The sequence below is a fragment of the Podarcis raffonei genome, chromosome 17 (genome assembly GCF_027172205.1).
Source record: "Podarcis raffonei isolate rPodRaf1 chromosome 17, rPodRaf1.pri, whole genome shotgun sequence".
NCBI lineage: Eukaryota > Metazoa > Chordata > Lepidosauria > Squamata > Lacertidae > Podarcis > Podarcis raffonei.
Window position 1 is genome coordinate 9,146,604 of NC_070618.1, and position 17,380 is coordinate 9,163,983.

Consider the following 17,380-nt stretch of genomic DNA (forward strand, 5'->3'; position numbering starts at 1 on the left):
GCTTGGCTTTTAAAGTGAGACGAGCGCTGCAACCCCAGAGTCATCTGTGACTGGACTTAATTGTCAGGGGTCCTTTACTCTTTTTTTTTAAAGTGCCAAAGAATCCTGGGAGTTTAGTGAGAGTGTTCAAAGGCCCTGCTAAAGACAAGCTAGCTCACCCCGCTCCTTAAAATGACAGCTCCTTGGGGCAACGGAATGGCCAATAACACCAGTCAAGTTTGTGGGCAGATAAGTCCCATTTATCTGAGAACCAGGAAACTCCAATCTCATATGTCACTTTTCTAAGTGGCCTCTTAGTCTCTGGCACCTTTCTGCCTCCTGCGGCAGTATGAGCATAAAGCCAGTTTAGGTAAAGGGACCCCTGACCATTAGGTCCAGTCGTGACCAAGTCTGGAGTTGCAGCGCTCATCTCGCTCTTTTGGCCAAGGAAGCCGGCGTACAGCTTCCAGGTCATGTGGCCAGCATGACTAAGCCGCTTCTGGCGAACCAGAGCAGCTCACGGAAACGCCGTTTACCTTCCCGCCAGAGTGGTACCTATTTATCTACTTGCACTTGGACGTGCTTTTGAACTGCTAGGTTGGCAGGAGCAGGGACCGAGCAACGGGAGCTCAGCCCGCCGTGGGGATTCGAACCGCCGACCTTCTGATCGGCAAGCCCTAGGCTCTGTGGTTTAATCCAAAAACAGAGATAATGCAGGTGGGTGTTTGGAGTACAATTTACACCATATAAATGTGCACTGCCCTCATCCGGCTTGGGCTGTGTTATATTCATGACCAGCTGTGCCCAATTCTTGACATGAATTCCAATGCATGCTTGCTTGTACCATATTGCTCTTTGTTTGCCTCAAGCAGTGACTTGGGCCGGCCCTGAGGAAGAACCAGCAACCACAGCATCTCCTGAAGTCTCCCTAGCCTGGATCTCCAAATGGATTCCAAGTCCACACAACCAAGGTTCCCCAACAGGAACCCAACTACCAATCTGATTTACTAGACGTTTTCAATTAATCTCTCTCTTTTGGTCTCCTTTTTTCTCTATTATTGAAGAAGAACAGGATATTTTAATGCCACCATCATTGCAGAGCTGTCTGTGGGGAGGACAACCAAGGTTCCCCAGTGGATTCCCCCCATAGCAACAGTGCTCAGTACCAGTGGAGCAGTGGGTAGCAGCAGCAGCACCATCTGACCAGTCCATTGTGAACCACTCCTGTCTTCTGTAATAAGAGGTCTAGCCACTTTATCTTGTGACGCTTGTTAAGCAAGGGTGAGCAGAACTGTACCTGGTGGAATTCCCTCTTCTACACAACTGTTAAAAAAAGATACGCCAAGAGTTCTGGCTTCCTTTGCTTCTGGTCACCCTGGGACCAGTTTACACTTTCATGCTTACAAGTTCTGGCAGGTGCAGACCCTCCAAGTGTCCCTATTTTCCAGGGACAGTCCTGGATTTACAGAAGCAGTCGCAGTTTCTGATTTGATCACAGAATGCCCTGCATTTCCTTCATAAGAGAAATGTTGGATGGATGGATGGGTCCCCCCCAACCACTCTGGGTGGCTTCCAACAAAATACTAAAATACAATAACCTATTAAACATTAAAAGCTTCGCTAAACAGGGCTGCCTTTAGATGTCTTCTACAAGTTTGGTAGTTATTTTTCTCTCTGACATCTGGTGGGAGGGCGTTCCACAGGGTGGGCGCCACTACCGAGAAGGCCCTCTCCCTGGTTCCCTGTAACTTGGCTTCTCACAGCGAGGGAACCACCAGAAGACCCTCAGCGCTGGACCTCAGTGTCCGGGCAGAATGATGGAGGTGGAGACGCTCCTTCAGGTATACAGGACCGAGGCCATTTAGGGCTTTAAAGGTCAGCACCAACACTTTGAATTGTGCTCGGAAACGTACTGGGAGCCAGTGTAGGTCAGTGTATGGTCTCGGCGGCCACTCCCAGTCACCAGGATGATGGAATAGGACGTCCCTATTTTCATCAGAGAAAAGTTGGAGGGTATGAAGGTGTGAGTTGCTCCTTCACAGATCAAACACTACAGACAGAACCTCCATCATCATAACACCTCAAACACACTGGTTTCCAAAGCAATCACCAACTCAGAACGTGGGCCATTGATGGCTGAGAGACAAGACAGCAGCTCACTTCTTACTGAGGAGGTCCATTTGCATATCGGCTGTTGGTGAGGAACCCTTGTGACAGAATTCTCCATTTAAAAAATCCCTCCAGACAGAAAAGTAGAATGTGAGGGGAAGAGTATCCAGACTCCAAACATACCGAAATAGATAAGGTTGTCACTTCTGCGCCTGAAGACGTATCCAGTGGCTCGCGGGCTATTAATATCTGCCCCCTTCTCAAGCAAAGCTTTCACCAGCTTTAGGTTTTTGTTCACCACAGCTATGTGAAGAGCTGTCTCCCCTGAAATACACAAATGTCTGCTTACATAAGGTTCTCCATTTCCTACAGTCTAGAAAGGCATCGCTAATGAAAACTGGGACCCACAAATCCAGCTAGTTTGTGGGCAAATAATTGATGAACAAGAGCAAGTTATGCTTTACACAAGCCTGACATCAACTACAAGTGATTACATTCAGAGAAGCTCATCTGAGTTACCTGCAGAAGAGAGGGGTATTGAACCCCTGAGGCAATGCTGATGAATGCTGATTTTAATGACAAATGCAATTGCAAAATTAATTACCGATAAATTAAGCAGCTCATATTCTCCCTCTGACCATTTATATTCAAGAGTGCTTTGATGACTCTGTTTCTGCTGCTATTATATTCCATCTGGAATTTATCCAATACCATTTCATCAAAGAGGAAACAGGTGTAATGCTGTAGCTAAGAGCTTGGCTGGGAAATGACTGTTTCAAATCCTGCTGTTATACTGACCCACTTCGAGGTTATAGTCTTTAGGCTGCAAACCTTGGAGTAACAGAGCAACTCTCATATTTCTATTCAAGGATTGCATCCCAGGCCTCACTGAACTCAGTGGGACTTGCTTCTGAGTAGATATGCATAGGATTGCACTGTTAAGAGCACCTGAAGTAATCTTTGCAGTAGGGCTTTTGCAAACATTTTGAGAACACCTTAAAGAACTATATATTTAGATTCTCAAACCTTTATTGACGTAACACTATATATTAAAGGGATGGGAAGATCATTCTGTTTCTGGATCCTACCTCCATTTATAAGTCTGTTCTTGTCCTGTTTCCATATTAATGTTATTTTAAATAAAAATCCACATGAAAACTCTCATTTAAATTTGCATTTTTGAATGGGCTTCCTCACATAGTAAGCATTTTATCTATAAAAAAATAAAATACATTTGAATGTTTTTTGAGCAGAGAACTCCACCAGAAATTTCAAAAGCATGAAATTCCAAAAACAACAACCCTTTGTTCCAATTTACGCGTTGATCTGGGAGGCATGAATCATGCAGCTGATAATTGGAATTTGCAAAGCCCAATCAATTCCTCAAGCATCTACACTATATAAATGCAAAGTATTATTATTATATGCCGGTCGAGTATATTGGACAGCATTAGACTTGGACCATAGAGCCCCAAGTTCAAATTCCAGCTCAGTCATGAAGTTCACATGGTAACCTTGGGAGAGTGGCTATCAGTGACCTTAGCCAGCTCTGATAGCTCAGTCAGTGGAGCATGAGACTCTTAATCTCAGGGTTATGGGTTCGAGACCACACTGGGCAAAATATTCCTGCATTGCAAGGAGCTAGACTAGATGAACAGTCCCTTTCAACTCTACAGTTCTATGATTCTAACCCCTAACTTCCAGGTCATTCATGAACAAGTTTGAAAGCACCAGTCCTAATACAGATCCTATTCTAGGATGCACACTCAATTCATACAGAACACTAGCCTGGCCTGCAGGGCTGCAACATGGCCCCACAAAAACCAAATATGCACCCTAGAACATGTATCCAATGCAGAGCAAAGTCATGGAACTGTAGAGTTGGAAGGGACCCCAAGGGTCATCTTGTCCAACCCCTGCAATGCAGGAATCTCAGCTAAAGCATCCAGGAGAGATGGCCATTCAACCTCTGCTTAAAAACCTCCAAGGAAGGAGAGTCCACCATCTCCTGATGGTTCCAAGTCAGATGTAACTAAATTATTACACACAATGGTAATGTATTGCTTCATAAATAGTTGCTTATGATCAAATTCCTAAACTTTGCATCCTTGGGATCTGAAGCACTGGCTCCACCTAACATTGGCCTTCACAAGGGCATGAGGACACGAGGACAAGGGTGTGAGATGGACATGAGGGGAAGGTTTTCTGGGCCCAGGTTATGGATCTGGAGACCCCATTCTGGCTTTGGTTTAGACCCATTTTTCTCAGTAAATATCTACTTGTTCCGAGTGCTGTCGTAGTTTTATTTTTAATAGATCTCATGACTGTTGATGTTTTATTCACTACTGTTTTATTTACATTGTGAGACACCTTGGGAGCTTATTGCAGAACTGAATTGCAGGATATGGATGTCTCGAATAATAATTACCTGTGTAAAGTTCTGACGTCATAGCCTCGTTCACTAGTTCTGGAGCTGCATCCATCAGGAGTTGGGCTGCTTCCAAGCTATTATACAAGGCAGCTACATGAAGAGCTGTCTCCCCAACAGCACCTAGAGAAACCACCAGATATATGAGGCCACATGTTGTCAATTCTGCCAACCTGCTGAAGGCACCCACAGAAGTTACGAGAAGTCGGCTCGCCCTTGCCGGTAGACACCACTGCAGGCCAGTGCTCCTCCCACCTGCCACAATCTGGTGATGGAGGTCCCACTGGGTCACTTCATGGGTGGAGGGCAAGGCTCCTGAGCCTAGTTTGCTGCCCAGCAGGAGGATTCTGCTCACTCGCAAACTTAGCAAATCACGAGCAGACATGGGGGCAGGCCACTCCCAGGGGGCGGACCAATGGGGCCTGCAGGCTTTTCTTGGGTCCATGCTCTAGGAATAAAAGGTGGCCCGTTCCTGTGTCAACTACCACTTCTTCGACGGCTCTCCCACCCTCCCTGCCTGTCTGGTTGGTGCATTGTTCTTTCACCAACCTTACTATGGGCATGGTTGGTCGCCATGTTCAGGACCAGGTTGACATTTTCCCACTTGGTGAATTGGCTCCAGCCCTGTGGTTATCGCCACCATCACAGCTTGGGCGGTTTAGGCATTGGGTAGGAGTACTCTTGGACAGAGGGGAGGTTGTAGCCTCTGCCTGCCTCTCAAAAAATGGAGTATCCTGTTAAAGGGATCCAGAGGAGCTGCTTCTACCCAGACACCCAGGTGCAATCCAGTGCAGGAGTTAATCCTTGATGTAGGTCAATAACTCCCTCGCTTCTGGTTGTCCCCAAAATTAATTCCTCCTGGGAGGCAGGCTAAAAATGGTTGGTTCTACCCAATGCCTATGCCAAATTTCTTACATCTGTAGTCAATAAAGTTGTGGCCTGATCTGACCCAAATATAAGTTGCCATGTCTCATTGTTTCACTGTTTAAGATGGGCAGTCAAGTGATGGGGGCACCTGGGCATGCAGCTACTTCAGATGTGTTTTGGACAGGAGATGTGAAACATTATATTGTGTATCGTAATTACGGGTGTTTGCAGTTTGTGTCATTGGTTTTTATAGCTGGAAACTGCTTCGAAGCCTATTTTGGCATTAAGCGGTATATAAGTAAATCAAGTTTGTTTTGTAGGAGGAGGACCAGGAAGCACAAGGCATATATACTTTCTGTTCCTTCTGCCACATCTGAAGCCATCCTTGACCTCCTTCAACCCAAGAACTCATTTTCTATCACTGTCTCCCTTTTACTCCCCCCCTCAAGGTCCTTGTGCTTTATCTTAGCAGGCAATGTGGACACGACGAGCAGCATGGATTCTATACCTCTCTCGTGAATGTCGCAGCTGTGGCTGGCAAGTAGCTTCTGAATGGCAGAGACATCATTCTCCTTGGCGGCCAGGAGGAGGGGAGATTCCCAGATCCTGAAACAGGCAGAAAGCAAAATAAATTCAGAATAATGTGCATTACAACCCACAGGATCCACGGAGGAGGATTTTTCTCATCACATCAGCAAAGTTGTCTTTCAAAACTAAGACAACTGTCTTTATCAGCAAGACAACTAAAAATAAAAATGCCCTAGAGATATCAACAGACACATCCAAGAGGCTCCCGCTTTCAATAGTTGATCTTCAACCAGAGACCTGCAGGGTTTTCAGAAAAAGAAAATAATAATTGTTCTTGCGCAGTGGTAAAAGTTACACTGAAGACATGAAATGCTAACTCAGCTAACAACTTGGAAAGTCTTCATTCCTCTATTCCGCAGCATCTGCTGGTAAGACTAATTACCATCAATACAAGGCAAAAAGTGATATTTCAGTAATGTTATTTTTAAAATACTTTTTCTGGTACATTGCCCTCATTTACACATAACTCTAAGCCAAACCATGGTAAATGCGAATGTGCGTGCATGCAGCTACACAGGGAGTAAATCACTGCTGTTTTGCTCCTCTCATGGTCCTCCTGCTGCCACACTATACCTGGAGCTAAGCCATGGTTTGTCACTTAGCATTATGTGCAAACTTGGGGACAAGCCAGCTGCTGATACAGGCAGGCAGAGACTATGAAGAGTTAAATTCAGGCAGAAATATCTGTATGTGTTTGTTCTAAGACATGCCAGCAGATCTGCCCATCAGGGTTCAATCGCTGGCTTGGATAGCCAACAAAGGTCCTCCCAACATGCTTCCAACACACAAAGCTGCAAGAAAAGGTGAGCAGCCCTCAATGAAGACGCGTCTCATTAAACTTATGTAATAATTTGGCTTTGAAAAAGGAGACACACAGAAAGAGAAGCCGCCGGGGGCAAAGAAGGATTTCAGAGTATTATTAATAGGATTCAAATCAACCAGAAAGGTTTCCTGTGCGACCTCTCTTGAAACCAACAGGAGTTCAGAAGGCTCCAGCAGTGTTCTTGCCCAGCCATTCAAGGACCACAAAGTTCTGCAGGAGACGTTCACGGTGCCCTGTGTCCTTCTTTAACTGGATGTGAAACATAATAGGAACCAGCTAGAAAACAGAAAATCCTTTCCTTTGAGAGCGAGTTGAGGAATCTTTAGAGGGGAACAAATGGACTCCTAATTTGTGCCTCCAAAGCGTGCTGTGGGAAAGGGATTCAAAACTATTGGAGGCACCATATTGCAGGAGCCCTCCCTCATCATCAGGTTCACAGCTGTCTTTATAATGCCTTCGAAGAATGCAAAACCTTCCAAGTATAAGAGACAGGGGGAGCGGCAACGATCCTCTCTCACACCTGTAACACACCTGTGCATGGCAGAGGTTTGCCAGTGCGCACAATGATGCTCGATTAGAGGACAGAATAGGGGGTCCCCAATCTGCAAGGTTGAGCAGCTGTTTGCCCTGGCCCATTTTGTTATTTGCCCCACAGCTGGCTCTGCCTTATGTCCCAACTTCACTTGCCTTCCAGTTTAACTTGGGAGGATTTCTACACCATTTCGGAATTTGCACATGTGTGACTTGCTAGTCTTCCCTTTTTTTTTATTGACAGGGTATTGATGTGCGCAAGTACATCTGCTCTGGTTAGAACACCGCACAACGGTGATGCAATTGTATAATGGCATCCCGGGTCTTTTTCGCTTGCTGTTTTAATCACCGCAGACTGCCAAGAATTCCTAGAAGACCTCTTCAAACTTGGCAAATGCCAAATGCCAAAACATTTCGCTTCATCCTTGATTATTTTCCTATAATAAAATCATTAATTATTCTGTGGTACTTTGGCTCACGTTCCCCGTTGTGTTGTGTTGTGTTGTGTTGTGTTGTGTTGTGTTGTGTTGTGTGTGTGTAACATCTGTGTGTACCTACACATATGCACGTTTGTTGGGTTTTTTTATCTGAGGGTTTTATTAATGGGCATTGGGATCAGTTAGTCCCCGATCATAGTAATTAGGGAGTAATGGGTATTCCCAACTGTGGAGAAAAATTTGATTAAAAAGATACAATGGCTTATTTCTGTTGATGTAGGAGCTAGGCTAGGAATACTTAAGGTTAAGTGTGACATTTTTATTCATATCTCAATGAGGTTTTCAGCTGAAGTACATGAATAAGGTATCAAGTGGGAACTAACACTGGAGCTCATTACAGACTCCAAATACCAGCTATCCTTATTATATTTTCACAAAAAAATGGGGTAATTGTCAAATGCACCTTAAAAAATCCAGCTATTACTTGACCACACTATTATATAAGAAAAGCATTTTTTGAAAATAATTTGTTTAAAAACTTATCGTATTTTTCGCCCCATAGGACGCACCGGCCCATAAGGCACACCTGGTTTTTTGGGGGGGAAATAAAGGGGGGGAAATTATTTTTCCCCCCAGGCGCGGGGCTGGGGCGGGGGAAGCCCGAGCTTCCCCCGACCCCAGCCCCCAGAACAGGCAGCTCTCCGCAAGCCATGGGAGCCCAGCGCCGGGCTCGCACGGCTTGCGGAGAGCTGCGGGAAGCTCGAAGTCTGGGCACGCTGAGCTCAGTGCGCCCAGGCTTCGGCATGCAGGCAACTCTCCGCAAGCTGTGGGAGAACTGCGCGACTTTGCGCAGCCCTCCCACGGCTTGTGGATAGCCCTGGAGAGCAACCGACGTCTCTCGCTCTCCAGGCTTCAGCGAAAGCCTGCATTCACCCCATAGGACGCACACACATTTCCCCTTCATTTTTGGAGGGGGAAAAGTGCGTCCTATAGGGCGAACAATACGGTAATACACACACACACTACGAACAGCTAAACTTCCATCTACAGTATCATTCACACATTGGCAAAGGTTTATACATAGCTCTTAATCTAATGGTTTGTCATGGGCTGGCTGGATGCAGAGGAATGTTGGGAGACATCAGCTGGGGAACCCCCCAAGGAAACTCCCAGGGGAAGAAGGCTCAGAGCCAGGGGGTTGGTGGTGGGACAATAATGACTAGTCAGAGGGATAGGAGGAAGAAGACTGGGAAGAGCTGGTGTCAGAAGCTGAAGAGGTAACAGGGCTTACTGAGCAGAAAGAAGATGGGGCAGAGAGCAGTCTAGAATCAGAGGCAGAAGTGGAGGCTGGAAAAGAGGGGGACCAAGAGGCAGAGATGAGGCAGGCTGGTGAAGAAGCCAGGGTGTCTCCCCTTCCTGTTGCAACCAGCTCCCCTCTTATCTGGTCTCCCAGAACCAGAAGAGGCATGAAGAGGGAGGAGCAAAGACAGGCAAGACAACGGAGACAGGATAAACTGGAGAGGGGAGAACCATGTATACCACCTTGAGTTCCTTAGAGGAATGGTGAGGGTAATAATTGCAATTTAAAAATTAATAAAATCCATGAGTCGAGGGAAAACTAAGAGAAGGAACAGTGTATCCCCCCCCCATGCAAATAGACTCTCAGCTTATCCTTTTGTTGCGGCTGGATGATGAAAATAATGCAATAAGTAATACTTTGTTCTAGATGAACTCATTTATGTATGTTCACCATCTATAGTTGCCACTGAGTTCACGGAAGCACGTGCATTAAAATGATACAAACACCCAGCTCAATAGCAGTGGCTGCATGTTTCCACCTCAGTAAAGGTAAAGAGACTCCTGACCATTAGGTCCAGTCGTGGCCGACTCTGGGGTTGCGGCGCTCATCTCGCTTTATTGGCCGAGGGAGCCGGCGTACAGCTTCCGGGTCATGTGGCCAGCATGACTAAGCCGCTTCTGGCGAACCAGAGCAGCACACGGAAACGCCGTTTACCTTCCCGCCGGAGTGGTATCTATTTATCTACTTGCACTTTGACGTGCTTTCGAACTGCTAAGTTGGCAGGAGCAGGGACTGAGCAACGGGAGCTCACCCCGTCGCGGGGATTCGAACCGCCGACCTTCTGATCGGCAAGCCCTAGGCTCTGTGGTTTAGACCACAGCACCACCCGCGTCCCCTATTTCCACCTCAGTACTCCCTGCTAAAAAGCACTGCAACATAAAGATCTCTGTTGCGTTCTAGGGAGCTGCAACACTTCGGGAGTTGTTAAACTGTGGGGGCAACCCTCAAACTAAAGGACACCTGGCAAATTTAAAATCTAGGTGCCAATCAACCCTTTCAGGGAGAATTAGAAAAGCGGAGAACTTGTTTAATTTCACTCCTGTCAATAAGGCGCGAAAAAAATGTATTTCATCTTGGCCGTTTCCCATACGGAGATTTCTGGTGGCAGAATGCCAGCTTACAATCTCTTGGAGTGTGGGAATAGCTGGAAAATGTCAAGGCCCAAAGCCCAGCAGGAATCAGCTCCTGTGCTCACACGACGCCAAGGATTACCTCAATTAAGGAAAACTTGTCTGTCTGAGGGGAGCTGGTCTGCCAGAAGACAGAGGGCACAGCCCCAAGTGCCACACCTCAGACCCTTTTAATTAAAAACCCTGGGCCCAGATCCAACAAATGCCCCCAAATTAGGAAGTGAGGCTGGCACCAGTCTTGAGGCAGAATCACTCACACTAAATGGAAACAGCTTGGCACAGATTCATGGCATCCTTTTCCCTCCTGCTATGAACTATCAGGGCTTGTTATGTTTTATTTAAACTCCTGCTGCCTTTTGGAGGGAGCTGTTTTTGTTTATTTTATGGATGGAGAAGAGAGAGAATATTACTGGAAAGGAAGGTGTAGCCTCACGAATGTTGTGAAAGGAAGGTGTGCGGAAAACAGACACAGCTGATATACTGGTTTTTGCACCAATACTTAATATAAATATATATCTAGAGCATTCTCGGCTTCATTGAATACTTGATCAGAATCAAATAATAGGTAATCAGTTTGCAGAATTAGCTTTGTATGCTGCTTCAAGGACTGCTTGCAAATAGTTATTTTTATCATTTCTAAGCAACAATTAACAAAAAAAATAAATTTGATGATAATTGACCGGCATCCCAGTCCTATGTATATTGCAGCCAAATAAGCATTTTGCTTATAAAGGAAATTCTGATTTAGGATAGGAGAAGGATAATTTCCCCCAGAAACGTCTACTTGATAAATCATTGTGGGCCAGTTTCAGAATTTTGTGGGGTTCGTTTTTTAAAAGGGGAAAGTGTTCATTCGCGGTGCATGAACTTTCCCTAAGTAAAATAACATTCTCCTAGGAAAAAACTGCCACCTCCTCTCAGATTAAACCAGGGAGCAGGTGGCTGTGCTCCTTTGAAAGGCAGCAGGCACTGCAAAGGAGGAAGCCTTCTGTGTGCAGCAGTATACTTTTTCCATCTTGGCAAAATGACTGCACTGACATTGGTGCCTTCTGAGAAGTTGTCCCTGTAAAAGCATTGGACATTTTAACCCTTAGTCTCATGGACCTGAGGCCCTCCCCACCCCCAGTAGTAAGGCGTTTATGAAACCGCCCGCCCACCTGCCATTTCAGCAGAGTTGCAGCAAGTTTATACCCTTTCCCAGGGACTAAAAATTGACCCAGTTCAGCTGCGTACATTATTGCTGAGAATTTCCCACGAACACCGGGAACATTGGACTGGTCAGTAAAAAAAACTAGTACTGCCATGTGTACTAGAGGTACGCGGGTGGCGCTGTGGTCTAAACCACTGAGCCTCTTAGGCTTGCCAATCAGAAGGCCGGTGGTTCGAATCCCCACGATGCAATGAGCTCCCGTTTCTCTTTCCCAGCTCCTGCCAACCTAGCAGTTCGAAAGCACACCAGTGCAAGTAGATAAATAGGCACCACTGTGGTTGAAAGGTAAACGGCATTTCCGTGCATTCTGGTTTCCGTCACAGTGTTCCGTTGCACCAGAAGCGCTTTAGTCATGCTGGCCACAGGACCCGGAAAGCTGTCTGTGGACAAACGCTGGCTCCCTTGGCCTGAAAGCAAGATGAGCACCGCAATCCCATAGTAGCCTTTGACTGGACTTAACCACCCAGGGGTCCTTTACCTTTACCTTTTACTACCATCTGAAAACCAAGCGAACAGCTGATTCTGCCCCCGAGGTGCCAGTGATTTGCCCTGGCTACACCTGGAAACCCACTAAGAATTATCTTGCAAACCCCTTGGGGAAAGAGAACATCTGACCTTCTAGAAACCACCGAAGGTCTTGAGGACAAGACGCCACAACCCAAATACATTCAACTTGCCTTCCATGCAGCTTTAATTAACATTTAATATAAAGAGAGGGAGAAATATACGGTGTCTGCTTTTAATTGTGGGATTTTATTTGCATCCAGGCGGCAGGGGATCGCTAAATTTTACGTTTCAAATAGTCATAAAAATGGGTAACTGCAAGTGGCCCACAATAGAGACGGGTAGGAGAGAGGATATATGATAGTATTATGAATAATAATAATAATAATTCATTTTGTTTTAAATTGTTCTTTCGGAGGAGTGATTCTCCTCCAATCTGCGGGCACATAATATCTGGTTGGGATGTGTAGAAATGTGCATTTGAAAAAAATATTTGTAAATTCCATTTCTAGGCCCATTACCAAGCCTTCCAAATCTTAAAGTATTATCTCTGTATAAAATACCGTATGGGAGTGGCGAAGGAGGCAGGTTCCCCCTCTAAGAGCCTATGCATGCTGAATCAGAAGCAGGTGCTGATGACTTTCAAGGAACTTATTCCAGAAAATAGGGTTGCAGCCAAGCAGTGCTATCCTGCGCAAATTTACTCAGAAGCGAGTCCCACTATGTGTAATGGGGCTTGCTCCCAGATAAGTATTACAGGACTGAAGCCTTACTGCTATTTATTGTGTTGTAGATCATTTTCCATTTCATACCTTCCAACATTTCTCCAATGAAAATAGGGATGCCCTCAATTAATAATAATAATAATAATAATAATAATAATAATAATAATAATAATAATATATTTATACCCCTCTATCCTCAACTGATGCTTTTGAATTATGGTGCTGGAGGAGACTCTTGAGAGTTCCATGGACTCAAACGTATCCATTCTTAAGGAAATCAGCCCTGAGTGCTCACTGGAAGGACAGATTGTGAAGCTGAGGCTCCAATACTTTGGCCACCTCATGAGAAGAGAAGACTTCCTGGAAAAGACCCTGATGTTGGGAAAGATGGAGGGCACAAGAAGAAGGGGACGACAGAGGACAAGATGGTTGAACAGTGTTCTCGAAGCTACAAACATGAATCTGACCAAACTGCGGGAGGCAGTGGAAGACAGGAGTGCCTGGCGTGCTCTGGTCCATGGGGTCACGAAGAGTCGGACACGACTAAACGACTAAGCAACAACAACATCCTCAACTGACTGGGTTGCCCTAGCCACTCTGGATGGCTTCCAACATATATAAAAATATAATGATTTTTTAAAAAAAACTTCCCTATACAGGGCTGCCTTCAGATGTCTTCTAAAGGTTGTATAGTTACTTATCTCCTTGGCTCGGGGGTTGCATAACTCCATACCCTCCAACATTTCTCCAATGGAATTAGAGATGTCCTGAGGAAAAGCAGGACATTACAGGATCAAATCAGGAACCGGAACGGCTTCTGTAAATCCAGGACTGTCCCGGGAAAACAGGAACACTCAGAGCATCTGCCAATTGTGTTGGATTGGAGCCACCGTTATGCTTTTGCCTGGTTTTAACTGAACATTTCCTGGTCTTTCTTTCCCTCTGTCTCTTTCCTAATAGCCAATGGGCAGAACAACTCAACAATTAATGGATTCTATTATATATAAAATACCAAATTAAAACCAGATTAGAGGAGATTAAAACAAGTGCCAGAAAACCACCCACGATTGTTATAATCCTAGGTGCTAAAAGCCAGCACACAAAGAAAGGACTTGCAGTGCTTCCGGTAGAACTTTGTAGGGCAAATCTGCAACATGCATTCAAAGCACATTCAATGCATATTTAAAGCACATAACTTCACTCAGTCAACCCTAGGAACTGTGACTCCTTCTCTCTCTCACCTGGTTAACAATTCTGAGCACACATAACAAACTACAGTTCCCATGGTTGTTTTGGGGAAAACCATGTGCTTTAAATGCGTGTTCAATTTGCTCTGAATGTATGGTGTGGATAGAACCATTGTCTCCAATCACCAGGGGAGGGCGAGAGGGAAATGGGACAGAGGTAAGAAGTAGATGGAAAACAGCTTATGTTACATACAGTGGATCTGGAAGCCAGGACAATTAATTTTGGGTGAATTAAGATGGGTGGCAAACACGGTAGAAGCCATGCTCATTCAAAGGCTACACTACTGTCCCGTTCTTGAGGTGGGCTGGCAAGGGGGGTAGTATATTGAGCGAACTGCAGATAGCACAGTTGGCAGAGTATGAGGCTCTTAATCTCAGGGTTGTGGGTTCGAACCCCATGTTGGGCAAAAAATTCTTGTATCGAAGAGGGTTGGACTAGATGACCCTCATGGTCCCTTCCAACTGTACAGTTCTATAATTCTAATATTCTATTCACCAGCAGCAGCAGAAAAAATGTGCAGCTACTCTGGGGTGGGAGAGACCTCCCCACATATAAGAAAAACTCAGTAAAGGAAAATATATTTCTGGTGAAGAAATGCACTACATTTGAAAGCAAACCATTTTGCTTATTCCCCAAGTGCACCATAAAACTCTGCCATAAAAAAACCATCATGACAAACCAGAAGATAACCTGCATGTGTGATATGTGGAAAAATAATTTATAGAACCAGAAGGATCTATAAAGCATCTTGGCAAGAAACAGCGATGATTAATTTTGAAGATGGATTCTGGCAAGCTGAGGAGGAGGAATGCTATTTGCATTATACTAGATTTTAAAATGTATTTACAACCATACCCTGCAACAAGACCACACAAGCGGTTTCTTGGAAGAGCAGTGTTTTGATGTCTAGAAAACAATTATTTCTGAGACTCGTTGCTTGAGCAGCGCGTGACTTCGCAGCAGGGAATTCAGAGAGCTGCAGAGTGGATCACTCAAGATCACCAAGACAAGGTCACACGCATCTTGAAATATGTTGTTCAATGAATTAAGCATATAAGAAATTAGGGGAGAAAATAACTAGAGGATTCTCACGGTCCCAATTCTACGATTCTATGAACAAAAATTTTGCTCTCTTCATGCATACTGACAGCCAGGGCAGTGTTTAAATCTCCATGTGATATTTGTTGTTATTAACTATTAATTTGTTCTTATTAACGGCCAATGGCATTGTACTTTGTAGGCATTTTTATTTCCTTGACAGCAGGATCTGGGAGAGCAACTCAACTTACTTCCTTTGAACACCGTTTTGCTTGTTTGGCAGGGCTTGTGTTCTCAACAGCACCTCGCACAAGTAGCATATATCTGAATATATTAGTCAATGTAGTGGCATTTTAAGGCCAAATGGTGGCAGCATCGACCAGAGCAATTTGTAGGCTCTAATCCAATACAGATTTAGGAACTATTCTAGTGGGTTTAAGCCTGTCTAGCTCTGTGTTGGATTCAGACACCAGAATTCAGTGGCTAAAACCAGAGGAGTCTAGTGCATTGCAGACGTCCTTACAGTGCCTACAAGCTTTAGGCAGCAATTGTGTTTGAGACAGGTACATGGGTGTTATTAAGTCGGAATGCCAGCACACATGTTTATATGTGTTTATATGTTTATATGGGACGAGGGTGGCGCTGTGGTCTAAACCACTGAGCCTCCTGGGCTTCCCAATCGGAAGGTCAGCGGTTTGAATCCCCGCAATGGAGTGAGCTCCCATTGCTCTGTCCCAGCTCCTGCCAACCTAGCAGTTTGAAAGTACACCAGTGCAAGTAGATAAATAGGTATCGCTCCGGTGGGAAGGTAAACGGCGTTTCTGTGCGCTCTGGTTTCCATTCCGGTGTTCCGTTGCACCAGAAGTGGTTTAGTCATGCTGGCCAAATGACCTGGAAAGCTGTCTGTGGAGAAACGCCAGCTCCCTTGGCCTGAAAGCGAGATGAGCACTGGAACCTCATAGTCTCCTTTGACTGGACTTAACCATCCAGGGGTCCTTTACCTTTTTCACCTGCATACGAGCATGAGCCTAGGATTGTAGCAGTGCACTCAAACTAGCATCCCCACTCCCACGAAATCTTTCATTCAGTCTATTCAGAAAGAGTGTTGTCGTCCCCGCGATATTTCAGGCCACGTGTGAACCCAGAGGCTTGAAAATATTCACATCCTTGGGAGAGATGGACTTTAATGGAGGGTTACCAATTTAAAAGTAAGGGTTTGTGGGCTGACAAAGTGAAGAGTAACTCTCCTTGAAATGGGGGAATATATTATAGTTAAGTAAAAAATCTAGCAGGAGCCGAAAATGAGAAGGGAGATGAAGAGGGAAGAAAATGGGGGGGGGGGGGGAGAGAAGATCAAGGATAAAATGTTTAAATATTTTTAAGTTTTTGAAATGCAATTTGGAAATGTATGCAATAAGGGTAGGAAGAGAAACATCAAGATGGCGGAGTGGGACGTCAAATTCGTATCGAATTTGAATTATCGTGATGCTAAATTTGTTAAAGTTTTTGAAAAGCAATGAAAATTAATTGGCAAAAAGGGGAAATGTTCACATCCTTGAAAGTGGGCATCACCAGCTGGCAACTCTGCCAAGCACTTTGTGCCAAGAAAGGGATACAGAAAAAGCCAATGGAAAAACCGAACCCTACAAAAATTCAGTAGAGTATTATCCAGGAGCTCTGGTAGACTGATCTGACCTACGAACTCTAGTATTTAAAGGCCAAAGAAGATACAAACTTGCCAGTTTGGCTGTTTAGTGTATGTGTACATTTTAGCTTTTTTTTGCATTAAAAAGAGAATGTGGGAGAGGAGGGTGGAACACAGGCAACGCCTTCTCATGTGCTCCACAATGTTCTCTCCCTGCCTGTTCCCTTCTGGTATCAAAGCCACATAAAAAGTTTCTATTGAAACAACTGGTGTTTACTCTGAAAAGCTATGAGCCATTTTAAGGTGCCCCATCACCTGCCAATTTACTGTAAATTCTACCGTAAATTCTACAGCTGGTTACGCAAACACTTGGCAAGAAAAGATGCCTTTGTTCGCTGTGCGTAAGGACAGGTGACCAGCCCAAACTCCCATGCATTTAATTATAACCTGCAGCTTCTGCTGCTGAAGATGTACTTTTTTTCTTCAACTCCCGACCTTGTGTTCCTTTCCTAGCACAGACTGCATTTCCACAGACTGCATTTTTTAAACATGCTGTCTTCAATTTCTTTAGCTTCCTTCAGAACGTTTTGTCAAGGCAAAAGTCTCAGCTGCCCCGTGGCACTTCACAGCTGCAGTTGGGATGCCTGCTTACCTGGGAACTCAAGGGACTTACTTCTGAGTAGACATAGCATATGGTGTAAACATATTGTTGCAAAAGTTGGGTGCCTCGCCCTCTCTCTGCTGAGCGCTAGCAAGAG

At 45.0% G+C, this 17,380-nt stretch overlaps 1 protein-coding gene across 1 annotated transcript in view; it reads right to left on the reverse strand.

Moving 5' to 3' along the window:
• LOC128404669 (transient receptor potential cation channel subfamily V member 6-like) overlaps positions 1-17,380 on the reverse strand; it is a 77,925-nt gene that overhangs the window by 26,318 nt on the left and 34,227 nt on the right. The window contains exons 2-4 of the mRNA XM_053370440.1: positions 5,892-5,989; positions 4,517-4,639; positions 2,272-2,412 (exon numbers count right to left, since the gene is read on the reverse strand). Coding sequence (XP_053226415.1) covers positions 2,272-2,412; positions 4,517-4,639; positions 5,892-5,989 — 362 coding nt within the window. The remainder of the gene's footprint in view (positions 1-2,271; positions 2,413-4,516; positions 4,640-5,891; positions 5,990-17,380) is intronic.